This window comes from Salvelinus alpinus, chromosome 7 (assembly GCF_045679555.1).
Source record: "Salvelinus alpinus chromosome 7, SLU_Salpinus.1, whole genome shotgun sequence".
Taxonomy (NCBI): Eukaryota; Metazoa; Chordata; class Actinopteri; order Salmoniformes; family Salmonidae; genus Salvelinus; species Salvelinus alpinus.
The window spans coordinates 62,023,446-62,049,451 of record NC_092092.1 but is presented as its reverse complement, the minus strand read 5'-3'; the positions used below and the strand labels follow the sequence as shown (position 1 = coordinate 62,049,451).

General features: G+C 43.3%; 1 protein-coding gene and 1 pseudogene across 1 annotated transcript; one reads left to right on the top strand and one right to left on the bottom strand.

The window, feature by feature from the left end:
- Window positions 1-2,489: 2,489 nt before the first annotated feature.
- On the bottom strand, window positions 2,490-12,020 carry LOC139581433 (regulator of G-protein signaling 14-like; annotated as a pseudogene).
- A 1,458-nt stretch (window positions 12,021-13,478) lies between these two features.
- LOC139581432 (uncharacterized) lies at window positions 13,479-24,304 on the top strand. Its single transcript, XM_071411194.1, has 8 exons — window positions 13,479-13,596; window positions 13,816-13,879; window positions 14,112-14,204; window positions 15,031-15,081; window positions 23,047-23,067; window positions 23,252-23,524; window positions 23,769-23,867; window positions 23,961-24,304. Exons 1-8 carry the CDS (start codon window positions 13,573-13,575, stop codon window positions 24,020-24,022), a joined length of 687 nt encoding a protein of 228 aa, XP_071267295.1. The 5' UTR covers window positions 13,479-13,572; the 3' UTR covers window positions 24,023-24,304.
- Window positions 24,305-26,006: the final 1,702 nt, after the last annotated feature.

Sequence of the window (26,006 nt, the reverse complement as noted above, 5' to 3'; positions counted from 1 at the left end):
CCTTTCTAGCAAAATGATTTAAAATAAAATCAGTACGTGATGACGTAGCACACACATTTACTTCTGCCACGTAGGTTTTCATGTACCGAATAAAAATCAAAAGTTCAATGTGTTTCTATTATATTTGACTCTACCGATAGTGGTGACAATAAAAGACAATTTATGCTTGATCCAAAAATGTGGTCTGGGCCTTCGTATGGAAGGGGTGACAATTGCGGAGCCTCTGGAGGAATGCAGAGGCCAAAATGAGCACCATCGAAATTTTGTGACAATGCTGAGGGCTCCGTATTGACATGATTGGTTAACGATAGGTGGGAGGGGGGGTCCTGTATAAACAAACTCACTTCCTTGGCAACAGCTCTGCTCAAAAGCTCTGCAAAGCACAAGTAGTATGAATGCCCTGACTTCTGCAGAGGCTGTATCACCGTAACTGCAGATGCTGGATTGACCATGCGGCACCTGCCCGCACAGCATCTGTTGGCTCAAGTCTGTGCCAAGGCCAGAGTAGGCACATTTGCTATTTAAACACAACAGTTATAGCCGCTGCATGGTCAAATCTACAGTCCGCATTCACCACCTGCTGTTCTGAGTGAAGACATCATTAATCTGCAGTTCTGAGTGATGACAACCTGCCATCCACTCTTACACAGATATGACCTGATATTTACCTGCCATCCACTCTTACACAGATATGACCTGATATTTACCTGCCGTCCACTCTTACACAGATATGACCTGATATTTACCTGCCGTCCACTCTTACACAGATATGACCTGATATTTACCTGCCGTCCACTCTTACACAGATATGACCTGTCAGAGGCACATTATCACTTGAGACAACCTATTGGGTGTAATTTAGCTACAGCAGCAGAGTATTAGAGTGGGTAGAAAACCCCACAGTTCTGTCACTCAGGTGGTTCCAAACACCTATTTGGCATTTCCCCAATGTCAGTCAATTCATACCTAATAAATAAACTGACAAGCAGAAACGTGGAGGGCCGAGTGTCACCACCTAGCTAGCATCTGTGCTGGTGACAATTCTATCAGAGATGTGGGAATTGGAGATTCACAATTACAGCCTACGAACACAAACGAAGTCATGAGAATCACAACCACCCCACTGATTCCAAGGACGTGTCCTACACAGTACATGATCACTGTCCATCAGCTTTACTACACTCAGTTATATCCACCCTTTCTACGGATCCTGAAACAGTTAACACTACTGCCTCACTCTCCCTGGCATGGAGTCACAGCTCAGCCATAAACGGCTCACCTGATCCTGAAATCAGTTCCTTAGGTCGCCCCAATCGCCCTCATTTCAGTGTTACCATAGAACAGTCTCCATCCCCCACTGGCCAAGCACACGTCCTGCCACTGTGTTGAGCCTATAGCCATTAACTCACCAACTGTTTCTACAAGCACTTACTGTCTAATGGATGGGTCTAGTTTTACACAAGCCATGCATAGCCTAATGCCTGCCGGAACAATGAGTATCTCAGCACCCATTAAATTAAAATGATTGAGTTCAAAAGATTTAGGACAAATATGCCACACAACCTGATTTATATTCTACACATACATAGACCGGGATAATGTACATTACGTCAAATATGGAACACATTTGAACTACTGTGAATACCGTTTTCAAATGACAAAGCGCTCACACATTTCACTTACCTTGTCCCCTGCCTGTTTCTTTTGGCACTACCTGGATATTACATATGGGTCTGCATGAGATTAGACCAAATTGCATTGATAGCTGACAGCGTCAATTACAGCTAAGCATCATCCGAGAGCGAGATAAAACAGACAGAGGATGAGTACACGTAGAGCACAGATGACTGAACACGTCCAGAAATCGCCAGATGAAAAATGACAGATTGCAAACCATGGGGGGGGGGGGGGGGGGGATACTAACCTCTCCTTATTTCTTCTTCCCTTTTCCTCTCAGATAAGTGCTGGTGGGGCGATCACTTGTGTACTGCTTCCTCTGACAGTCACACCCGTCGCTGTCCATTCATAGTCCCACTGGCACACTAGGCATGTATGGATGCATACACACCCGCACTAGATGTGCATCCTCTGATCAGTCCGGTGTGTGTAATATAAAAAGGTGAAGACACTACTCCATTAACTTTTACATTTCTCGTACTGAAGTATTGTCTTTCTTTGACTGAACAAAAATGAATTGTGTAATAACTAATGCTTTCAAATCTATTTCACACTATTCCCGTCCAGAGACACAAGGGAAGTGGCTTTAGAGGGGCACCGTCAAGCAACACGTTTATGGAGATGAAGCCAAGCTGCGATTGGCTCCTAGACAGGTGACCAACCAATCGCAGCCCAAGTGGCATGTTAAATCCAGATGACGTGACTCAGATCAGAGAACTAAAATAGTGTGTAATTACGTTGGATGCTCGTAGTCTGTCCTTGAGACATTACACTGACAGACATGTGTAACCAGTCAGCTAGAGGTACATAGATCAATGATACCTGATTTATTAATGTGTAATGCATGGAAAGATAAGTTAATACTGAAGTTAGACCCTGAATAGCACTCTGATAACACAGACAGAAGGGTTGACCATCACAGAGGACCTGGCATTCAAAGGATTGACCATCACAGAGGACCTGGCATTCAAGGGATTGACCATCACAGAGGACCTGGCATTCAAGGGATTGACCATCACAGAGGACCTGGCATTCAAGGGATTGACCATCACAGAGGACCTGGCATTCAAGGGATTGACCATCACAGAGGACCTAGCATTCAGGACCTAGCATTCAAAGTGCAAACACAGCAAATGATGTGCTCAAAAGTATTAAATCCCAGATAATTAAAATTTCACAAGAGAAGTGCTAAAATAAAACCAGTTAAATCTCAAATCAAAGAACATGTACTCAAAGTGCTTAGTTAAATATAAAGTTAAACTTAGAGATGCAAGACCCTCGTGAATGAAGTCATTCCTTGATTCCAAAAGAACTGAATTCAGGGGAGGAATTGGAACCTATAACAGACTTGGCATTTCATTTTGTACAAAAGGTATGATAAGACATGTCTCTGAGCTTAGACAATCATAGGCAAAAGTGCTAGACTATTGCCCTCTTAATAGTTGGGGTCTTCATGTATACAGTTTGTTAAAAATTTAACACCAACTCCCCCCACACACGTTTCCTGTGAGCTTGGAACCTGATGAGTGACAGACTCCAGGCTCTGCTGCTCCAACAGGGGTGGGAGTGGGATGGTTCTCTGACTCAGTGTCTGTGGGGGCTCCATCCCCCTGTCACCTCTCCAGCCTCCCCCTGTTGAGTCTCCTGGTCGTGGACAGGGGGTTTCAGGAGGAACCGGGGCAGCTCCAGGTGTTCCTTGGTCAGCAGGCCTCTCTGGTCATCCACCCTACAGGCCTGGGCCCTGGACAACAGCTCTATCATCACTGAGAGACAGGAGGGAGGAGACATGGAGAAAGAGAAATACATTAAGTTTGTCTCAGACTAGGGCTAACGTGAGTCTTAAGAGTACAGGTACTAGGTAGTCTATGGCATTTAGTCCCATTACAGCTACTAGGTAGTCTATAGGGTTTAGTCCCATTAAAAGCTACTAGGTAGTCTATAGGGTTTAGTCCAAGACAGGTGCAGTAAATAAGCCATGACCCCATGGTTCTGACTCGTACCCTCCATCTCATGGTTTTTCCTGACCCTGGGCTTGGCTCCGGGTCCGTCTGCCTGGGGAGACACGTGGACCTCTGGGCCTACTGGAGATCTACCGCTCTCCTGAAAAGGGTTTAGAACACCACACACATTTTACTTTAAGCTTTGGACTCCCAAACATCCTGGCTGTCAACAGTGCAGGACTCACCTGTGTGACTGGAGTTTGGCCACTGATCCTGGGACTGCTAACTGAAAAGACAACACAGCAGTAAGTCATAGATAGGCTACTGAACACATTATGGGGTTTGATATCTGGGAAAACCTGAGAGTCACATAGAAGAATCAAACATAAAAAGACACACCCAAGTAACTCACAGTAATGATTAGTCCTCAGGGAGTGACCACTTATCCAAAGTGAAGGCAGTTGTGGTTACTGAGTTTAAAAAGGTCTGGAACACCAGTTAGGATACACAACACCAGAACAAAGCCTGGTCCTGTCCACCATCGGGACAACGCACTAGTTAGCATGTGTGTGCTAATCTGTATGTATTCACCTTTGTCCAGCTGCAGCTTCTTATTGGCCAGTTTGAACACACTAGTGCTCATGCTCAGTGGCACATCACTCTCACTCTGCAATACAGGGATGTTTACACGTCACTCCCACTCTGCAAAACGGGATATGTTCACACAAACCTCACACTCAAAATCATATTTTCCCTAACCCATACCTTAACGCTAAACCCCCTAGAAATAGTATTTGACCTTAAGGGGATGAACAAAATGTACCCAGTTGGTCAAATGTGTTTGTTTACTATTCATTGGTACTTCTCGTCCCCACAAGTACAGGTAAACACGTCCATACACACCCACCATGGTGACCCGGGCCTGGTGTGATGCGAGTTGGTGTTTCTGTAGTACCGCAGACAGGGCATCCTGCAGAGTCTTACTGGACTTCACCATGATGCCCACTGTCTTACCAGTGAACACCACCTCTAACCTGAAACACACACAAGCACATCAACACAGTAAACACACACAAGCACAACACAGTAAACACACACAAGCACAACACAGTAAACACACACAAGCACATCAACACAGTAAACACACACAAGCACAACACAGTAAACACACACAAGCACAACACAGTAAACACACACAAGCACAACACAGTAAACACACACAAGCACAACACAGTAAACACACACAACACAGTAAACACACACAACACAGTAAACACACACAACACAGTAAACACACACAAGCACAACACAGTAAACACACACAAGCACAACACAGTAAACACACACAAGCACAACACAGTAAACACACACAAGCACAACACAGTAAACACACACAAGCACAACACAGTAAACACACACAAGCACAACACAGTAAACACACACAAGCACAACACAGTAAACACACAAACACTGCGGGTCAGTAAGACAGAAAGAGGAAGTGACAGATGACTCACGCAAACGTCACCCTCAGCTCCAGGGAGACCTGCTGGTCCCTCAGTATTGAACAGTCCTGCTCCAGAGATAGGGGCTTCTATAGGAGGACATATGGGTAACTGTCATTTAGGATGTTGAGGTGAAGTGAGCATTGTTGACAACATTTAAACCTCTGGCTGGAAGACAATTCCCATTTTGGCTCACCCTGTCCTTGCCATGGAGGTAGATAATGATGTCTTTGAGGGGGAAGCCTCTCTTCTCACAGAGGCCAGACAGCATTTCTCTGAGGGGGAGGCCGGGCCATATGGGGGCCAGGGATGCACTGCCATCAGGCAGGTAGACACAGCAGTAACCTCCCTCCACACTACCGCAACCATCACCCTGCCCCTGGTCTGAGGGACCAGAGCGACCATTCTGGACAAGAGAAGTCAGGGAGAAAGGGGAGCAGATGGAGGAAAGGAAGTGAGGGAGAAAGGGGAGCAGTAGAGGTAGTGATGGAGAGAGGCGAACAGGAGGAGAGAAGAGTGAAGGAGAGGGGTGTAGTAGGAGGAGAGGGGGTGAGGAGTGAGGGAGAGGGGAGTACGAGGAGAGAAGGGAGGGTTGAGAATGAATGGTTATACTTAATCTTCCATGTCTATATTTGTTTAACTAATCTCCTCCCACATCCCAGATGACCAAGTATGATGAATTTACCTCTACACTGCTGTTGGACATCCGATAGTCCTTACGAGACACATTCACCTTAGTGTACGACACGTCTACTGAGAGGGGAGAGGGTGACGGGGGAGGACAGAGAAACAGACAGAGGGTAAACAAACTAGAGAATATCACAGATAGAGTTAGACAAGAGATTTGTAGGTTTATGGCTGAGGGGAAGCCTACCTCCCAACGATCCCCTCTTCTCCCGCTGCTTATCCTTCTGCTGAACACAGGTTACAAGCTATTACACAACCACACTGATTACACACATCCAAATGAAATAATGGAAATGTCCCTCATTAACGGTCAAAACATTGCTTTCATAGTCATTGTTGAAGTTCATCCATCCCACCTTCTTGCGGTCATTGAGGGAGCAGCTAAAGGTTGCCATGTTCTCCCATGATCCTGTGCTGGTAGGTTCGGCGGGGATGCTGGGTAGTGGCCTGCCCTCCACACTGGCCAGGGTACACTTCTGGTAAAGAGGGGAGCGGACGAAGCGCCTGTAGCTGTCCATCTTCATCAACTTTAAAATCTGACCCAGGGAGGGAGGGACAAACACCAGTTACTGGCATGGCACTGGACTTTCCAAACTATTACACTAGAGTTGGTCATGAGTTTGAGTTGCTCTACATCGATCTCCTTCAAACAGAACTGAATTCCAAGCGTATAACATGCGCTAGCTAGCTGGTCTGTGTGAGCTGTGTATGCGGCAGGCAGATGGCAGCAGAGCTGACCTGTTTCTGGGCCTTGTCAAACATTTCAGCTGTAGGCTTCAGCAGGTCCTTCTCCTCCACGCGAGCCGTGTCGTCGATGTTCACAGCGTAGGGAGCGTGGTCAGACAGGTACGTCTGGAAGATGGCATGAGCCTCCTCACTTAACTATGGGAATAATACGAGTCCCAAGTGACACCCTATTCCCCATTTAGGGCCCTGGTCAAAAGTAGTGCACTATATAGGGAAATGCTTACTCAGCTGTGGTGCAAATAATAAGTGATCTGTTACCAGTGTGATCTTAAACCTCAAGTTTAAAAATTGTTAATTGTCTACCAGTCATACATCAGTCTAGCTCCACAATCTGGTCCAAACAGACACACATGCAACTCTCCTTCCTCAGTCCCTACTTCAACACATCTATTCAACTGTTACCATTTAGTTAAGAGAAGACAGAGGAATAAGCCCATACCTCTTTCATCCGGCTGGGTGGAATCTCCCGGAACTTCTCGCAGGCCTGATAGAACAGGATATTCTCCGCACTCACCTCTGACCTCAGGAAGGCCTGCGTGACAACATAGACCTGATGAACAGATGACCTACCATACAGCTCCCATCAGATCTTGTCAACAGATGACCTATTCACTAAATACAATTTAAAAAATGCCCATATGCGCCAAAATATTTAGCTGTACAACCTGGAATTGTATTTGTGAGTTATGATCAGGCGTCGCTGTACCGCTGCCATATCCCGCAGGCCCAGAGAGTAAATCAAATGCATCTATAGGTCTACGGCTAGCCAATCAGATACAGGCATCAGTCCGGTAAAATAAAAATCATTTCGATGTATGCTTACTCAGCTGTGGTGCAAATAATATAAGTGATCTGTTACCAGTGTGATCATAAACCTCAAGTTTAAAAATTGTTAATTGTCTGAGAAAAACATTGGCTATGCTTGAATTGCCCTGCCAATACGCAGGGATAATGCATTGGGCCTTTAGCCTACTGCACAACTGTTTTAAATAGGTTATTGTTTAATAGGCTTGCATTTGTTTTTAAATCTGAGCAGTAGATCTCAGCTAGCAGGTATTTTAACATTTTTTTTACCCCTTTCTCTCCCCAATGATGAACTTGTTTCATCGCTGCAACTCCCCCAATGGGCTCAGGAGGTGAAAGTTGAGTCATGCGTTCCCCAAAACATGACCCGCCAAACCACACTTAAAACCCGCCCGCTTTACCCGGAAGCCAGCTGCACCAATGTGTCAGAGGAAACACCATTTAACTGATGATCGAAGTCAGCCTGCAGGTGCCCGGCCCACCACAAAGAGTCGCTAGAGCGCGATGAGCCAAGTAAAGCCCCCTCGAACAAACCCTCCCTTAACCCGAACGACACTGGTCCAATTGTCTGCCACCCTATGGGACTCCTGATCGGTTGTGACAGCCTGGGAACGAACTCAGGTCTGTAATTACCCCTTAAACACTGCAGTGCCTTAGGCCTCTTGAGTGACGCAACGGTCTAACATTTTAGCTTTTTAAAATAAACAACGTATTTTAAGGGTTATTAGGTTTCTAGAGCACAGCATGCTCTTCAGAATAAGCTAGAATTCACATAGGCTCAATCAACAAATAAAACCAATTCTAGTGCTCCTAAAAAACATATATATTTTTTTAAAGGCCTGCTGTATGACTCCTCCCGTTGCTTTACTCTGAGAAAAACATGTTTGCGTTTGCTGAGTGGCGAGAAAGCAATCATTCTTCTCAATTAATAGCAATGATTTCTGAAGGTGAGTGTGTGTGGCTCACCTTGAAGTAGCATACTCCCATGGGGTCTTCCAATAGCTTCTCGAAGCACACAGCCCAGCTGACGACACTGCTGGCCTGGGCATCTCCCCCTTGGGCCCCTGGCAGACTGGTACAACTGCCCGCACAGCCACGACCAGACATGTTCAGCTCTGAGAAATCACACACACACACTAATAAAAACCATACACACCCCGAAGCCTCAGGGTAGCAGACTGACACTACTTCCCGCACAGGCATGCTCATATTTGAGAAACAGCTCAGAGACAGACAGGCACAAACACACACAGGCTTACCGCCATCTGACACTGCCTGGCTCTGCAGAGACAAGTAAGGGGAAAGTGTGTCAGTCTCAGTCAAATACAATATCACATGATCCATCAATACAAAACACAGTTCCACAGACATTAAAATCTAAAGTCAGTAATGTAGAAGTGGAGACCAACTTCATGGAATAGAAACAGACCAACGCTATAGACCAGAATACCATTCAAAACAGGAAAAATCTTACAATCACTCAACCAGGCATTGACAATGAGAAATCTCAGGCAGTGAATGAAGTGAAAAACACACCAACGCAGCATCAGGAAGTGAGTGAAGAAAAATAGCTGCATGTCTTTGTTCTGACAGCTCTCCTCTACGTTAGAGCACTCAAGCAGGCAAGGCCCCAGCTCACACAGGAAGAGTGGATGTCACTGTACTGCTCTCATTCAGCTTTCAGGACAGAGAATGTTTGTTTTTCAGGTGCAGTGAAGCTTAGACTTCATGTTCTTTCCCAAAGAAAGGTGAAGTCGGGACAGGAATGTGCATGCTGTACTGAATGCAAACAAAAGACAAGCAGACATTCTACATTTCAGAGCACACCAGATGGACCTAAGCAATCCTACAGCCTCATGCATAAGGTGCATGCTAACTGCTAAGATGAGCAAACATAACTTTATGAGTCCACTAGGAGTGTGCTGGTTCTGGGGAGGTGTTCATAAAGCATCGAGTAGGAGTGCTGATCTAGGATCAGGTCCCCTCTGTCCATGTCTTGTTCATTAAGATACGAAGTTAACTAGTCCTAGATCAGCACTCGTACTCTGAGACGCTTTATAAATACGGTCTCTGATGAATGACAAGATCCTTGGAACTCACTGTGTTGTGTACAATAGTGATGACAATGATGCTGCAAATTATGACAAGATGTCCTTATGACAAGTCCTTCCATGAGACCATCATAAGCATGCATTTCTTTGAGCGTGGGCACTCCAATCACAGGTCACTTCTCGTATCCACCCGGACTCACTTAAGATGTCTCAACAGCCTCCTGAGGATATGAGTCATTTCCCTGACATCACCACCCAACACCCAGTGTTATGTGACTCAGTCATCAGTGATTGCGCCACAGAGGCAGAGGGACAACAGCACATGCCATAGAGATCGGATGTGATATCGCTGAGGAGGGCAATCTGTAAACAACATCTGTATACTTTGTTTGACAGTGGCTTAGATGCCTGGTTGGTTTCACTAACAGCCAACATTGTCTTGTAGCAGCTTTGGTAAATCCCTGTCAAAGCTTTAGCGTTATTAAAGATTCAACGGAAAGACAATGTATCCCATTTCAGGCATTACACAGACAGGTCATTACAAACACTTTCACAGCTGTAACGTCGTCGGGATCGGTGTCCCTTCCACGGGACGGTTGAGCTAACGCGATTAGCATGAGGTTGTAAGTAACAAGAACATTTCCCAGGACATAGACATATCTGATATTGGCAGAAAGCTTAAATTCTTGTTAATCTAACTGCGATGTCCAATTTACAGTAACTATTACAGTGAAATAATACCATGCTATTGTTTGAGGAGAGTGCACAATTTTGAACATGAAAAGTTATTAAAACAAATAAGGCACATTTGGGCAGTCTCGATTCCAAATTTTGAACAGACATGCAATGGTTCATTGGATCAGGCTAAAACGTTGCACATACACTGCTGCCATCTAGTGGCCAAAATCAAAAACTGCACCTGGGCTGGAATAATACATTATGGCCTCGCTCTTGCATTTCAAAGATTGTACAAAACAATACAAAAGAACGGTTGTTTTTTCTTTGTATTGTCTTTTACCAGATTGTGTTATATTCTACTACATTCCTTTCACATTTCCATAAACTTCAAAGTGTTTCCTTTCAAATGGTACCAATAATATGCATATCCTTGCTTCAGGGCCTGAGCTACAGGCAGTTAAACTTGGGTATGTCATTTTAGGCAAAAGTTAAAAGGGAAAAAAAGGGGCTAAAAAATAAAATCAAAATCGGCACAAACAAGAGTATGAAAGAGTTGCAGGAGTAAAATAAAAGGAATCAATCCTACGAGATTTGTGTCAAATGGATTTTGCACCCCTCATACACAGGAAATAGATGGCTGAAAAAGACAGATCCTGAGGTGGGTGGGGCATGCGCTTTGCCAATAGATCCTTAGGTGACCCAGAACAAACCTTGACTTGAGGCCAGCTCTAGATAGGGCAGTTTTTGAACATTGCAGATAGAATTTTGTTGAGTTGACTCCTACTGTACATGGCAGAGATGCAGGTCTGTTCACATGATATATGTCTATCTGAAAAGTATGTAACATTACACCTCACTGAATTCAACCCAAGTCTACAGAGAAACTGACAACTTACCATGTGACCAACACCAGGAACACCCAGAGTCTTTATGTTCTTAGACATGGCTGAAGTAACGGTGGGATTCCAAAATGATGATCACCCATTGAGGGTGTCACAGCAAAGTGAACCACCCTGCACTGACACACTTAGATCCTCCTCATTCAGGACTCCCTGTCATTTCCTGTCTGAAAGGGAAGAGTTGCTGTGGCAATGGGCCGCAAAAGGGGAAGCAGGGTTACAGTGATAAAACTGCTCTCGTCTTGGCTCTTGAGAAACTCTGATGTGGGTGGTGTGCTTGTGTTCCTGTCCTACTGTATTTCAGACTAGACAGTGTAGGCTATGAGACTTAACTCAGGTGAAAACTTGCCTGAGCAAATATAGCTACCGGATATAGCACCAACAGCGCATTATGAGAACAGGTTGTGAATCCAACCACAAGAGCTGTGACTCCGCTTCCCACCCCATTAGAGATAGCGTTGTCACCAGCCAGCCCTATAATTGCCAGTGGATAAAGGCACATCCAGTCAAATACTTTAAAAACATTCAATAGGCTACTCAAAGTAAATATTTCCAGAAGAAAAATTGTCTAATTTATTTCCAAAAATTCCAATGAGTTGTTTGAGTCTTTCTACAATTAGGCATACCTTTATTTGAGTTGGTGGACAGGTATTGTTGTAGGTGTTCAGTTTCCCAAACTTGTACTGAGCAGTTCTCTTCGCCAGGCGAGAAAGACTTCGGCAGAGCCCACTGAAGGCCACCATCTTCCGGGTAAAAAGCTTTTGGGACTGAATTAAAATGTTTTTACATAGCACTACATGAGAGAAGTGTTTGATAAGAAAGCAGTTAAAAAGATAAACTACTGCTTGAAGAGTCTGCAAATATTGAAAAGGAAAGATACATTTGAAGAAAACATACTATTTACAAACATAAGAATACCTGTTATAATTCAGACATAGGGCTATAGCCTACCTACATAAACTGTTTGGATCACCAATTTCGTTCACCTTGCCTCTCTCCAAGTCAAAGTTCAGGGCATGGTACTAGAAACACCTATGGATCAAATCTAAAAGCCAATGAAGTAGAGCCAATCAAGTGGAGCCAATCAAGTGGAGCCAATCAGGTGGAGCCATTCAAGTGGAGCCAATCAAGTGGAGCCAATCAAGTGGAGCCATTCAAGTGGAGCCAATCAAGTGGAGCCAATCAAGTGGAGCCATTCAAGTGGAGCCAATCAAGTGGAGCCATTCAAGTGGAGCCAATCAAGTGGAGCCAATCAAGTGGACCTTAAATGCATGTCCGGCGCGTGATCAAAATGAAGAAAAAGCCGCTCGTCTCTCTTATAGTAGACCTTTTCGTACTAGTGTGGGTTTTCGTGTAACAAGCCAACGTTTACAGAACAGATTCTCTTCTTTTTTTTATGAGGCAGGATGTGGCCCTTCCACATTGCTGCTTTAGGGGACAGTGCTGTAATCTCTCAGGCCAATAGAATGCCATTCCATCAGCAGAGGAGAGCAGAGCAGAGGCTGTAACAGGAATATATGGGTCAGGGGACCTTTCCTTCTCCTGCCCAGACTAATAGGAATTGATTTATTTGAGCTCTCTGGGAGGAGAAACATGTGTTTATCCTCAGTTAGGCAGGCCTGAATAAATGACGACAAATCACTGCAAGTTTTAAATGGTAAAAGAGACCGAAAGGGGGAGAAATGTGATGGGTAACTGTATTTGTTTGATCAACAGCACTCTCTGGTGGCCACAGAGGAAGTGAATCTGAAGTCCAGAGAACAGACCTTTATGGCTTCAGAGCCAGACTGACAGGTAGTGAGGAGAGTTGAACTTCATATCCCATGATGCAGTGTACTTTTGTACTGTACTGCTCATAATTTTTTGAAATGTGCTGTCTGTGAAAAGGGCTCCTGATCCTTTGGAAGTCAACATGCAATTTGCATGGTTCAACTATAAAGTCAGCAATTAATTCTGATAAGAGGTGCATTGACATCAGTCTTTCATGAGTTATAGTGTGTGTGCATGTGCAAATATGTGTTGGAGGCAGACATGATGCCAAGTTATGAAATATTGTAGCCATGTCCAGGTTTGACCGCTGGCATTTTGTTCAAACCAACTCAATGGCCTTAGGGTGGACACTCTAACCACGAGGTTGGGAGTTCAATCCCTTGCTGAATCATACCAAAGGGTGTAAAAATGGAACCCGATGCGTCTCTGCTTGGCACTCCGCATTAAGGAGCTAGATTGAAGGTAAGGCCATGCGATAGACTAGAGTCCTGTCCAGCGGGTCCATCAAACTGCCTCATGCTACAGAAACAAAATATTTGCTCCTCGGGCAAGGCTACTTACTAAATGTGTTCTGAATCTTGTAAAACAGTCCAATAGCACCACCGACAGTCTTATCACTCCTTTCCATGAACATCAAACTCCAGGTGCCAAGCAGGGCACAAACATGCTCCGGTATTATCTGTATATCGCTTGTGTTACTGTCTGGTGCTGTGGGTGGTGAGGTGATTTGCATTCATATCAGTGTTTATATCAGCCACAGTGTACAATAGCTTTCTGTAGAGACGCTCACTCACTCCTCGTCCAGGGAACTCCGTGCATGACCAGAGATCCAGCACAAGAGGTAACATATTTGATTCAATGTAATGATGTAGGCTAATGTATTTAATGATCCTATGAACAGGTTTTATTTTTAAAGTTTTTAGTAACATTTCTAGGTTTTTGACATTGAGAAAGTCCTGAATTAAATATTGTTTGTGGGTTTCATTTACATTTGAACCCATTTCTATTTTGATTAACTTTTTGAATGAATAGAAACTGACTGACATCTCATCTTTGTCAGATGGTACTAATGAAGGCCAGGACAGGGACAGGCTTGTATTCACTTGCTAGCCTTCTCATGATCAGTAAGGAACAATCCCATTTCCCTTTTTAAAAAAATCCAGTTTAATATTACCTGGTGAATATTCTGGATTTATGTTAGTTACTATTGAAGCCTTCACTTTTTCCCCTTCTCTGTCTCCTGTGACCCAATCCTCTATATACACACACACCTCTCTCTTTTTCTTTATCCCTGCTGTCATTCTTCCATCCCTTTCCCTCTCCGCCTCAACCTTCTCTCTATATATTTCTCTGTAGGTAGTGTCTGTTCTACCTGTGTTCCCTTGATGTGTCTAAGGTGCAACGTAACCCACTCACCTGGAATATCTGCTATGGGATTACCAGACAAGGGTAACCATTCCACTTTATTACTCCATCCTAGGGTTGCAAAGGGAGGGCATATTACTGGTAACTTTAAGTCTACCATTAAACTGCCAGAATTTTACAAACTTTCTTGGGGGGGGGGGGGGGGGCTTTTTGGGTACTTCAGTTTATCACAGGTTTCTGTAATTATTTCTGGCCCTCTGTGTGGCCTTATTTGCCATGTGATAAGATCATTTTTAAATAAGAAATAGAATGACGAAACTGTAAAACCTTATCCTAAATATAAACCTTCAACTTAGTGAATACCATTGGTGTTTGATAAAGGGTTTCAGCATGAATATCCTTCTTTTTTTTTTAATGTATTTTACTATGTCAATATGTCTTTGTAGTAAATGTTTGTGTGCTAAATTGGTGGCAGTTGTGAAAAGTCAATAGGTCGAAGAGTTAAATGAAAATAATGCATTGTTGATAAGATGCTTTTTTCATTAATTAGGCTTTTGTCTTGAACCATATGGTCTATCCACTAGAAACTCATGGACAATATGGACACAGATATAAAATTCAATCCTATATATAAACATTTTTTAAACTTATTCAAGTATAAATTACAAATTTGAATAGATTGCCATAGATTACATGTTAATGACCTAAATTACTGAATGTTCCGGTAACTGTTAAATTACCGGTAGCTTGCAAACCTACTCCTTCCCCTGACCTTCAGACTTTTACATTAGACCATTACAGTATTCTAGCTTGTTGTATTTCTGTGTTAACTTGATCTTTCTTGAAAATCAGACAAAATCTATATTCAAAGCATCTATAGTCTTTCTTCCTCTCCATCCAACTCCCTCAGCCATCTGTGACACCCTGTGCTCAAACACTACCCAATGCTTCAATGCTACTGGTCAGTATTCATTTCATATACTCCCTACTGCCAATGGATAGTTGAGTTATCAATTTTTATATGATGGTTGTTTGAAATGTTAGTGGAATGAGTGATTGTGTCATGGCATCAACTACACATACAGTGGGGAGAACAAGTATTTGAAACACTGCCGACTTTGCAGGTTTTCCTACTTACAAAGCATGTAGAGGTCTGTAATTTTTATCATAGGTACACTTCAACTGTGAGAGACGGAATCTAAAACAAAAATCCAGAAAATCACATTGTATGATTAAGTAATTCATTTGCATTTTATTGCTTGACATAAGTATTTGATACATCAGAAAAGCAGAACTTAATATTTGGTACAGAAACCTTTGTTTGCAATTACAGAGATCATAAGTTTCCTGTAGTTATTGACCAGGTTTGCACACACTGCAGCAGGGATTTTGGCCCACTCCTCCATACAGACCTTCTCCAGATCCTTCAGGTTTCGGGGCTGTCGCTGGGCAATACGGACTTTCAGCTCCCTCCAAAGATGTTCTATTGGGTTCAGGTCTGGAGACTGGCTAGGCCACTCCAGGACCTTGATGCTTCTTACGGAGCCACTCCTTAGTTGCCCTGGCTGTGTGTTTCGGGTCATTGTCATGCTGGAAGACCCAGCCACGACCCATCTTCAATGCTCTTACTGAGGGAAGGAGGTTGTTGGCCAAGATCTCGCGATACATGGCCCCATCCATCCTCCCCTCAATACGGTGCAGTCGTCCTGTCCCCTTTGCAGAAAAGCATCCCCAAAGAATGATGTTTCCACCTCCATGCTTCATGGTTGGGATGGTGTTCTTGGGGTTGTACTCATCCTTCTTCCTCCAAACACGGCGAGTGGAGTTTAGACCAAAAAGCTCTATTTTTGTCTCATCAGACCACATGACCTTCTCCCATTCCTCCTCTGGATCATCCAGATGGTCATTGGCAAACTTCAGACGGGCCTGGACATGCGCTGCAGGATTTTAATCCATGACGGCGTAGTGTGTTACTAATGGTTTTCTTTGAGACTGTGGTCCCAGCTCTCTTCAGGTCATTGACCAGGTCCTGTCGTGTAGTTCTGGGCTGATCCCTCACCTTCCTCATGATCGTTGATGCCCCAGGAGGTGAGATCTTGCATGGAGCCCCAGACCGAGGGTGATTGACCGTCATCTTGAACTTCTTCCATTTTCTAATAATTGCGCCAACAGTTGTTGCCTTCTCACCAAGCTGCTTGCCTATTGTCCTGTAGCCCATCCCAGCCTTGTGCAGGTCTACAATTTTAACCCTGATGTCCTTACACAGCTCTCTGGTCTTGACCATTGTGGAGAGGTTGGAGGCTGTTTGATTGAGTGTGTGGACAGGTGTCTTTTATACAGGTAACGAGTTCAAACAGGTGCAGTTAATACAGGTAATGAGTGGAGAACAGGAGGGCTTCTTAAAGAAAAACTAACAGGTCTGGGAGAGCCGGAATTCTTACTGGTTGGTAGGTGATCAAATACTTATGTCATGCAATAAAATGCAAATTAATTACTTAAAAATCATAATGTGATTTTCTGGATTTTTGTTTTAGATTCCATCTCTCACAGTTGAAGTGTACCTATGATAAAACATTACAGACCTCTAAATGCTTTGTAAGTAGGAAAACCTGCAAAGTCGGCAGTGTATCAAATACTTGTTCTCCCCACTGTATATACATGCACACGTAGTGGCTTGCAAAAGTATCCACCACCCTTGGAATTTTTCCTATTTTGTTGGCTTACAACCTGGAATTAAAATAAAACAAGAAATAAGACAAAAAAACTGAAAATGTGCATAACTATTCACCCCCCCCCCCCCCCAAAGTCAATACTTTGTATAGCCACCTTTTGCAGCAATTACAGCTGTATGTCTCTCTAAGCTTGGCACATCTAGCCACTGGGATTTTTGCCCATTCTTCAAGGCAAAACTGCTCCAGCTCCTTCAAGTTGGATGGGCTCCGCTGGTGTACAGCAATCTTTAAGTCATACCACAGATTCTCAATTGGATTGAGGTCTGGGCTTTGACTAGGCCATTCTAAGACATTTAAATGTTTCCCCTTAAACCACTCGAGTGTTGCTTTAGCAGTATGCTTAAGGTCATTGTCCTGCTGGAAGGTGAACCTCCATCCCAGTCTCAAATCTCAAAGACTGAAACAGGTTTCCCTCAAGGATTTCCCTGTATTTAGCACCATCCATCATTTCTTCAATTCTGACTAGTTTCCCAGTCCCTGCCAATGAAAAACATCCCCATAGCATGATGCTGCCACCCCCATGCTTCACTGTGGGGATGGTGTTCTTGGCGTGATGAGGTGTTGGGTTTGCGCCAGACATAGCGTTTTCCTTGATGGCCAAAAAGCTCCATTTTAGTCTCATCTGACCAGAGTACCTTCTTCCATATGTTTGGGGAGTCTCCCACATGCCTTTTGGCGAACAACAAACGTTTTTGCTTATTTTTGTCTTTAAACAATGTCTTTCCTGGCCACTTCTGTAAAGCCCAGCTCTGTGGATTGTTAATAGTGACGTGGAAGGGTACTGTTAGTCATGTGAATTGTAAGCAAATTGTAGTTTAGAAACTGATCAAGACAATCAGAATAATTTCTTCAGGCAAGTTCCTGTGTCTCCACCACCATGCTGACTGAAGGAGTTCCTGTCTCCACCACCATGCTGTAAACCTCCAGTTCTGCCATCTGTAATACATTAGCAACAATATGATGGAGTTGAACATCTTTATTCAGACCCTTGGTTCAGAAGCTGGAACACACAGGTTGTGTATTTAAATGAGGCGTTGACTTACAGAGCAGACAAACACTCAAATTGTCTGGCGCCATTTATGGGTCACAACTGTCCATTCACTCAGATCCCAGACGTTCCTGAAGACATTGCTGCAATAAAATAAAGGATTTTGTTATGTATCCCTTTATACTTGTACCCGGCAACTTTTGCAAACTCGTTTCACGAAACTAGGTGTATGTCGCTGGTCACTACTTCACAGGAGAGCCGTTTGAAAGTAAATTTAAAAAAACATCTAAATGTGTTTTTTGGCAGAAATGCCATCTGGAAAATGTGAACTTCCATGTGCCTTAATAACAAACGTGTGCTATGTGTAAATACAAATGAAATTGTTAGATTAAGAGCCTAGTTGGTTTAGCGACAGAAAAAAACCAGCAACCTTCCCGCTAGCCATGATTGGCTGAGATAATGAGTGGGCTGGACATGCCGAGAGATGAGTTCGGATTGGTCTGCCATATAGCTCACTTCTGTCTATTTGAGCTGGTCAGTATATCTCCGTAATCCTGTCCAATGCAGCTTTAAACTTTTTATTGTGTAGTGAAACTGCATAAGTGTTCCTCTCCACTTTCTGGAGGACCGAGTTTTGAAATAAGTGGAATTCCAGTACGATAGCTAAGGAGATGGAGAAAACACCTGTCTCCAGATTACATCTTCAAACTAAGGGCAACCATGGCATCCATGACAGGGAAACGCATCCATCCATGATGTATACAGGTAATATAGTCTAGCTAGCCACATTCAGATATTACTCACTTCTAACTTTGACAAAATGGTTTCATTTCAAGTTAGTGTACTGTTAGCTACCTAACGTTAGCTGTCTGGCTCGCTAGCTAACGTTACGTGTATGATCTCAGAGCCGTTTGCTTTGCTAGTTACAGCCTACTCTAGCTAGCTAACATTGAACCTGGTTGGTTATCTACCTGAAGATTCATCCAGGGTAGAAACGCCATGAGTTGTGGGCCTATGGTTCATTGTGTAGCTAGCAAATGTCTTAACAAAATATTCCTATTCAAGTATCCATTTCAATAGAATGTCACTGCAACAACTGTTGTCAGCTGGTAAATTTGCTCTGGCCAACTACTCCGATTTCAGAGCACTGGTAAAATAGTCTGGCTAGCAACGTTTTCAAATGTTACATTTCTAATTTTGACATTGGTTTTCATTTGAAGTTAAAGTGTACTGTAAGGTCTCTAGCTAACGTTACGTGTATGATCTTATTATTCGTATCACAGAGCCATTTGCTTTGCTAGTTGGTGGTGGTTGGTTAGCTACCTGCAGATTCATGCAGGGTAGTAACGTCGTGAGTTGGGATTATGGTTCGTTGTTTAGCTAGCTAGATGTCTTAGACTCCACTATGCAAGCAACCATTTTGGGTGTGTTTGTAAATTCAGTCTGGCCATCTTTTCCGATTTCAGAGAACTCTCGTCTCAGTGTGCCAGAGCGCAGAATAACTCATGAATTTGTGAATGCTCAACACCCGTTGAATATGGCCGGTGTCAGTAAACGTCGGCAAAAAAGCATAATTAAATTGTTGCCAGCAGCACAGTCACCAACGCTCTGGATAACCAGCTCTGCTAGGGTGAGTAAAATGGTCAGAGTGGGGTGTTCTCTCATTTGTGTCTGGAAGTAGATAGCCAATGTTAGCTTGAGTGCTCGACTGCCGTTGTGAGGTCAGAACACTCGGATCAACCCACTCATCGGCCAGAGAGTCCAGTGCAGTGTGCACTCTGTACGCTCCGAGAGCAAAACGCTCTGGATTTATGAATGGACAATCTGACAGCACAGTTGCAGTCACCAATGCTCTGTATAACATAAAAACAGCCTAACCAGCTTTGCTAGGGTGAGTAATGGTCAGTGAGCTGTTCTCTCTTTTGTGTCTGTTAGTAGCTAGCAAGTTAACCAGTTAGCTTGGGTGCTTGACTACTGCTGTTAGTACCGAACGCTCGGATCATCCCTTAAAGAGATGGGTGGGGCTAAAGCTTAAGAGGGTGTGAACGATGCTGTACGGGTGTAGACAAAGAAGAGCTCTCCACTAGGTACCAAAAAATTCAAAGGCCATTTTCTCAAGTTTATCAACTTTCAAAGCAGAATTACTTTCCCATTGTTCGTCAAATGCACCGTATGTTATACGATTTTGTAGCTCTGTGTCTCTGCTTTTATCCCATGTACAAAACAAAAACAATTTTGCTACATAAGACAGAATCAAGGCGGTCTGTCACAGTTTTGTTGTCTGAGTGAGAAATGCTGTAAATGTAAGGACTATGTATTTTGAAAGGTGATGTTGATTTATAATAAATACCACTTTGATCTCATACAAGCCAGCCAAACACCTGTGAGTCTAAATTTGCATGTTACATTTCAATAGTATAAAACCCATGTCAACATTTATGATCACTGTTTGATGTACAGTAACAAGATGACATGTCATAATACCCTGGGTTGTTCTGAACAGAATGAGCCTGTTTGTGAAGAAAATTCACCGTGGCACACGAACCGGAATGTACTCATGATAACTCCTTTCACCAAAATTAGGATCTTTTTCTCTGAATTGCATTGTGAAAGCGAAACACTATCATTGTGTAACTTAGCTAGTCATGTTGGCAATAGAGCAAGCTTTCAAATGACATCCACCTGATCCAGATTGTGATTTATATTGACTAGTTTCTGCATTGCATAAACAGTAATTGTGTGATGGTGGGGATGCAGGGTTGTGTTCCAAACAAAACACTTACAAGTGTGCTTGCATGCTTGCCCTATCCATAGGCCAATAAAGGGTTAATATACCTCTACTGCACATATTTTGAAAATGTGACTCACCACCTGGATTCAGTCTTATGGAGCAAAAAGTCAAATGGTGATTTTTTACATTGGATAAAAGTAGAGACTCAGAGCTATAAATTGGTATATCATACACTGCATTTGAGGAACAATGGGAAAGTAATTCTTCTTTGAAAGTTGATCAACTTGTAAACTTACTTTTGAGAAAATCACCATTGAATGTTTTGGTATCTAATGAATAGTTCTTTGTCTACACCCATTCAGCATCGTTCACACCCTCGAAAGCTTTAGCCCCACCCATCTCGTTTCACTTTAGGAGCTCGCACTTGACGATGATTTGTTTACCTCTGGATAACATAAACTGCCTTAACAGCTCCGCTGGCAAAATTTCATTACGCTTTTTTGCAGACGTTAAATGACAGGCCATATTCAACTGCTGTTGTACACATGTAACGTTAGCTAACGAGCCAGCCAGCAGACGTTAGCTAGTTAAACAACAATGAACAAAGTGCCAACAATGCCACAGTGCTGGGAGCTAACCAACCAGGTCCAATGTTACCTAGCTAACGTTAGGCTCTAACTAGAAAAGCAAACTGCTCTGGGAAACAATGTCAGCTAGGGAGCCAGCCAGCTAATGTTAGCTAGCTAGCTAACAGTACACTTTAGCATGAAATGCAACCACTGTCAAAATTAGAATGTGTAAAATCTGAAAAATGTAGTTAGTCTAGCGTCAGCTATCTTACCTGTATACATAATCATGCATGATGGACACGTCTCCCTGTCACGAATGCCATACCACGGTTGCCCTTAGTTTTGAAGATGTAATCCGGAGACAGGTGTTTTCTCCATCTCTTTAGCTATTATACTTTAATTCCACTGATTTCAAAACTTGGTCCTCCAGAAAGTGGAGAGCAACACTTATGCAGCTCCACAATAAAAAAAAATGTTTTAAAGCTGCGTTCGACAGGATAACCAACACAGACTGACTAGCTCAAAAAGACAGAAGCCTTCAATATGGCAGACCAATCCGAACTCCTCTCTCGCTATATCTAGCCCACTCATTATCTCAGCCAATCATGGCTAATGGGAAGGTTGCCAACTTGTTCTGTGGCTTAACCAACAAGGCTTGTAATTTTAAACAATTTTATTTGTATTTACAGATTGCATACACATGTATTAAGGCAGATGAAAGTTCATGTTCGAGAAGGCATTTCTGCCAAAAATGCATTTTGATTAAAAAAATGTTTTCCGTTCAAATAGCGCTCCTGTGAAGTTGTGACCAGCGACATACGCCTAGTTTCCTGAATCAGGTCACAATTCAAGTATGGAGAGGGATGAGGTTCCCCAATAAGATTGAATTGGCTAGCTAGTAAAGGAGAAGTAACGTCAACTTGTGATGACTTGTGACTGAGAAAGATAGAACATAAGCACTAACCTAGTAGATAGATCAGCAGATGTTCCCAGGTCCTGTTTTGAGAGAGCCATCTTGAACAACTATACTGTATGCACTGTCAATAGAAAAAGCAGAGCCATGTCTTTGCAATCGCAACAATCTCCTCAAACCAACTCGCAGCAATTTGACGCGCGAGTCCGGATTGGCAGATGTAGAAATGCACATGCCCAAAGAACAGCTTTAAGGTTGAGGGAGAGTGTGTGAGAGAGACATCTACACGAGCTCAGCTGTCCACACACATGGATGCGTGTGCTGTAAGAAATTATACAACATGACGTCACAATCAGAAAGATTGGGAACTATTTCACACTGAGAATATTTTTACCTGTCACCTACAACTACTATACCCCGTTGAAAGACACTTAAATCTTTTGTCGTGTCCATTCACCCTCTGAATGGCACTCAAACCCAATCCGTCTCATGGCTTAAAATCCTTATTTAACCTGTCTCCTTCCCTTCATCTACACCAGGGGTTGGTAACTCCTGTCCACCAGGGGTTGGTAACTCCTGTCCACTAGGGCTTGATTGGTGTCACATTTTTTCTCCGTCCCTAGCAAACACAGCTGATTAATTAAATTGCATTCTAAACTGAAGATCATGATTAGGTGATTATGGGAGTCAGGTGTGTTAGCTGGGGCTGGGGCAAAACTGTGACACCAATCAGGCCCTCGAGGACTGGAATTGCCCACGCCTGATCTACACTGATTGAATTGGAATTAACATGTGACATCAATAAGGCATCATTGCTTTCACCTGGATTCACCTGGTCAGTCTGTCATGGAAATGTTTTGTACATTCAGTGTATACATGGCTCTCTCTGACATTATGTCTCTGAGAACATTTACGAGGAGATGAAGATGATGTATTGTACACCAGAGGCAGGGACTCTCTAATATTCTCTTTTTCCTTATTTGCCTCTTTCAGTTCAACAGTACTGCTCAAAAGGTATTGTGTGTGTGTGTGTGTGTGTGTGTGTGTGTGTGTGTGTGTGTGTGTGTGTGTGTGTGTGTGTGTGTGTGTGTGTGTGTGACCTAGTGGAATGAGACAACCAAAAAAATCACAACTCTTGACCCTAACTATGACATACAACACTTTTTAACCATTTCTTAACCTCTCTTCAACCCAACAGATTTTAAAGTGCTACTGAACACCAGTTCTGGGTTCAAAGTGAAGGAGGGTGATACCCTCAACATTGAGTGTTCCCATAACCTGCCAGTGGAACTAAAAAGCCCGCTGGTGTTTGTCTGGCTGAAGGATGACGTCTGCCTGGAGGGCGAGAACAGTAGCCAGCTCACCGTGAAGAAGGTCGGCATAGATACCTCTGGCAAGGAGAAATACGCCTGCACCATCCAGAGTCCCTGTGGCAACTTCACCTCAGAACCAAAGGAGATTGAAATTGAAGGTAGACCTATTCGCCAGTCATATTTGAGAGTTGAATATTTACAATTTTTACACTTATGATTGGATTTGGAGCTGTCAAGATATTGCTTTGTCTTACTACTCCGCAAATGAGCCTATTGTGTGAAAATTATTATTTCTATTTCCTACCAATTCCTGGGGACATCTGTCCCTCTGTGCTGTCCTCATGTCTGTTTCTCTGTGCTGTCCCCATGTCTGTCCCTCTGTGTTGTCTCCATGTGTGTCAGCCATGACGCTGTTGGTCATAGTGATCTGTGGTGTGTCTGCTGTGGTGCTGATCCTGGCCATGGGTATAGGCATGAAGATCATGCTGAAGAACGAATTTGGTGAGTGATCCCAACAAGAGAAACAAAGAATAAAACAGTAAATGTGTATCTTTGCATGTGACGTAAACTCTCTCTCGCTCTTTCTCTCTACAGCGAAGACCAAGAACAGGAGGCAGCAGAATGCTCAGAACCTACAGAGAACTACCACAACATAGTGTTTAATTTTCTGCAAATTCCACCAAATGTACTTCACAAGAAAACGGCAAAAATCTGACATGATTACACTGTAAATGGATAAATATGTAGCTAACAATTTATTGTTGTATTTGCTACAATTATGTTGATTAAATTGCATCTCAAAGTCACAGTGTTGTTAACATGGAAGAGCCACAGATACTTATGTTGATCCTCTAGTGCTACACAGCTAGTTTGGAGATTTGTCCCAATAAATAATATGCCAATTTCATGATATTTAATAATAAACATTTATATGTGTATGTTGTTTGTATTTATATTGTGAATGGGGCCTAACATAAGTGTCCAGAGGCCTCGTGTAGCCGACACATGATAATCAGCAGTTACATTTATAGAAGCCAGGCAAGTAGGTTAAGTGATGTTTTCTATTGGGTACTTTATGTAGAGTAGCCTAAAAATAGTAGGCTGCTAATCTACACACAATACCCCATAATGACAAAGCGAAAACAGGTTTTAATGATTTTTGCAAATGTATAAAAAATATATATTTACATATGTATTCAGACTAGAGGTCGACCGATTATGATTTTTCGATACCGATACTGATTATTGGAGGACCAAAATAAGCCAATACTGATTAATCAGCCGATTTAAAACAAAATCTAAATAATTATAAATTATTTATTTTATTTGTAATAATGACAATTATAACAATACTGAATGATCACTTTTATTTTAACTTAATATAATACATCAATCAAATCAATTTCGCCTCAAATAAATAATGAAACATGTTCAATTTGGTTTAAATAATGCAAAAAAAAGTGTTGGAGAAAGTAAAAGTGCAATATGTGCCATGTAAAAATGTCACGATTGTCCAAGGGAGACAGAGAGGACCAAGGCGCAGCGTGTAAAAAATACATCTTCTCTTTATTTAGGAGATGAACGAACGAAGCAAAACAACAAATAGACGACCGTGAAGCTATAACCGAACAAAATGCAAACATGCAACCTAGACACAGACACAGACCTAGACAATGACCCAACAAAAACATGATGCCTATGGCTGCCTAAAATATGGCTCCCAATCAGAGACAAATGAACGACATCTGTCTCTGATTGAGAACCACTCAGGCAACCATAGACATACCTAGAAACATTCACACAACACAAACCCATACACTAAACCCAACACCCCCTTTTCCATATAACCACCCGAAACGAGACAAAACAAAAACATTCCCCATGTCACACCCTGACCTAACTAAAATAATAAAGAAAACAAAGATAACTAAGGCCAGGGTGTGACATAACCCCCCCCCCCCTTAAGGTGCGAACTCCGGGCGCACCAGCATAAAGTCTAGGGGAGGTCTGGGTGGGCGTCCGTCCGTCCACGGCGGCGGCTCCGGCACAGGTCGTGGTCCCCACCCCACCATAGTCACTACCCGCTTACGTAGCCTCCTCCAAATGACCACCCTCCAACTTAACCCCACTGGATTAAGGGGCAGCACCGGACTAAAGGGCAGCACCGGACTAAGGGGCAGCACCGGACTAAAGGGCAGCACCGGACTAAGGGGCAGCACCGGACTAAGGGGCAGCACCGGACTAAGGGGCAGCACCGGACTAAGTGGCAGCACCGGACTAAGGGGCAGCCCCAGGACAAAGAGGTAGCTCAGGACAGAGGGATAGCTCAGGACGAAGAGGTAGCTCAGGACAGAGGGATAGCTCAGGACAGAGGGATAGCTCAGGACAGAGGGATAGCTCAGGATAGAGAGGTAGCTCAGGATAGAGGGGCAACTCCGGACTGAAGGGCAGCTCCGGACAGAGAGACAGCTCTGGACTGAGGGGCAGTTCTGGATAAATGGCAGCTCTAAGCTAAGGGACAGCTCCGGGACAAGGTAGCTCAGGACAGAGAGGTAGCTCAGGATAGAGAGGTAGCTCAGGATAGAGAGGTAGCTCAGGATAGAGGGGCAACTCCGGACTGAAGGGCAGCTCCGGACAGAG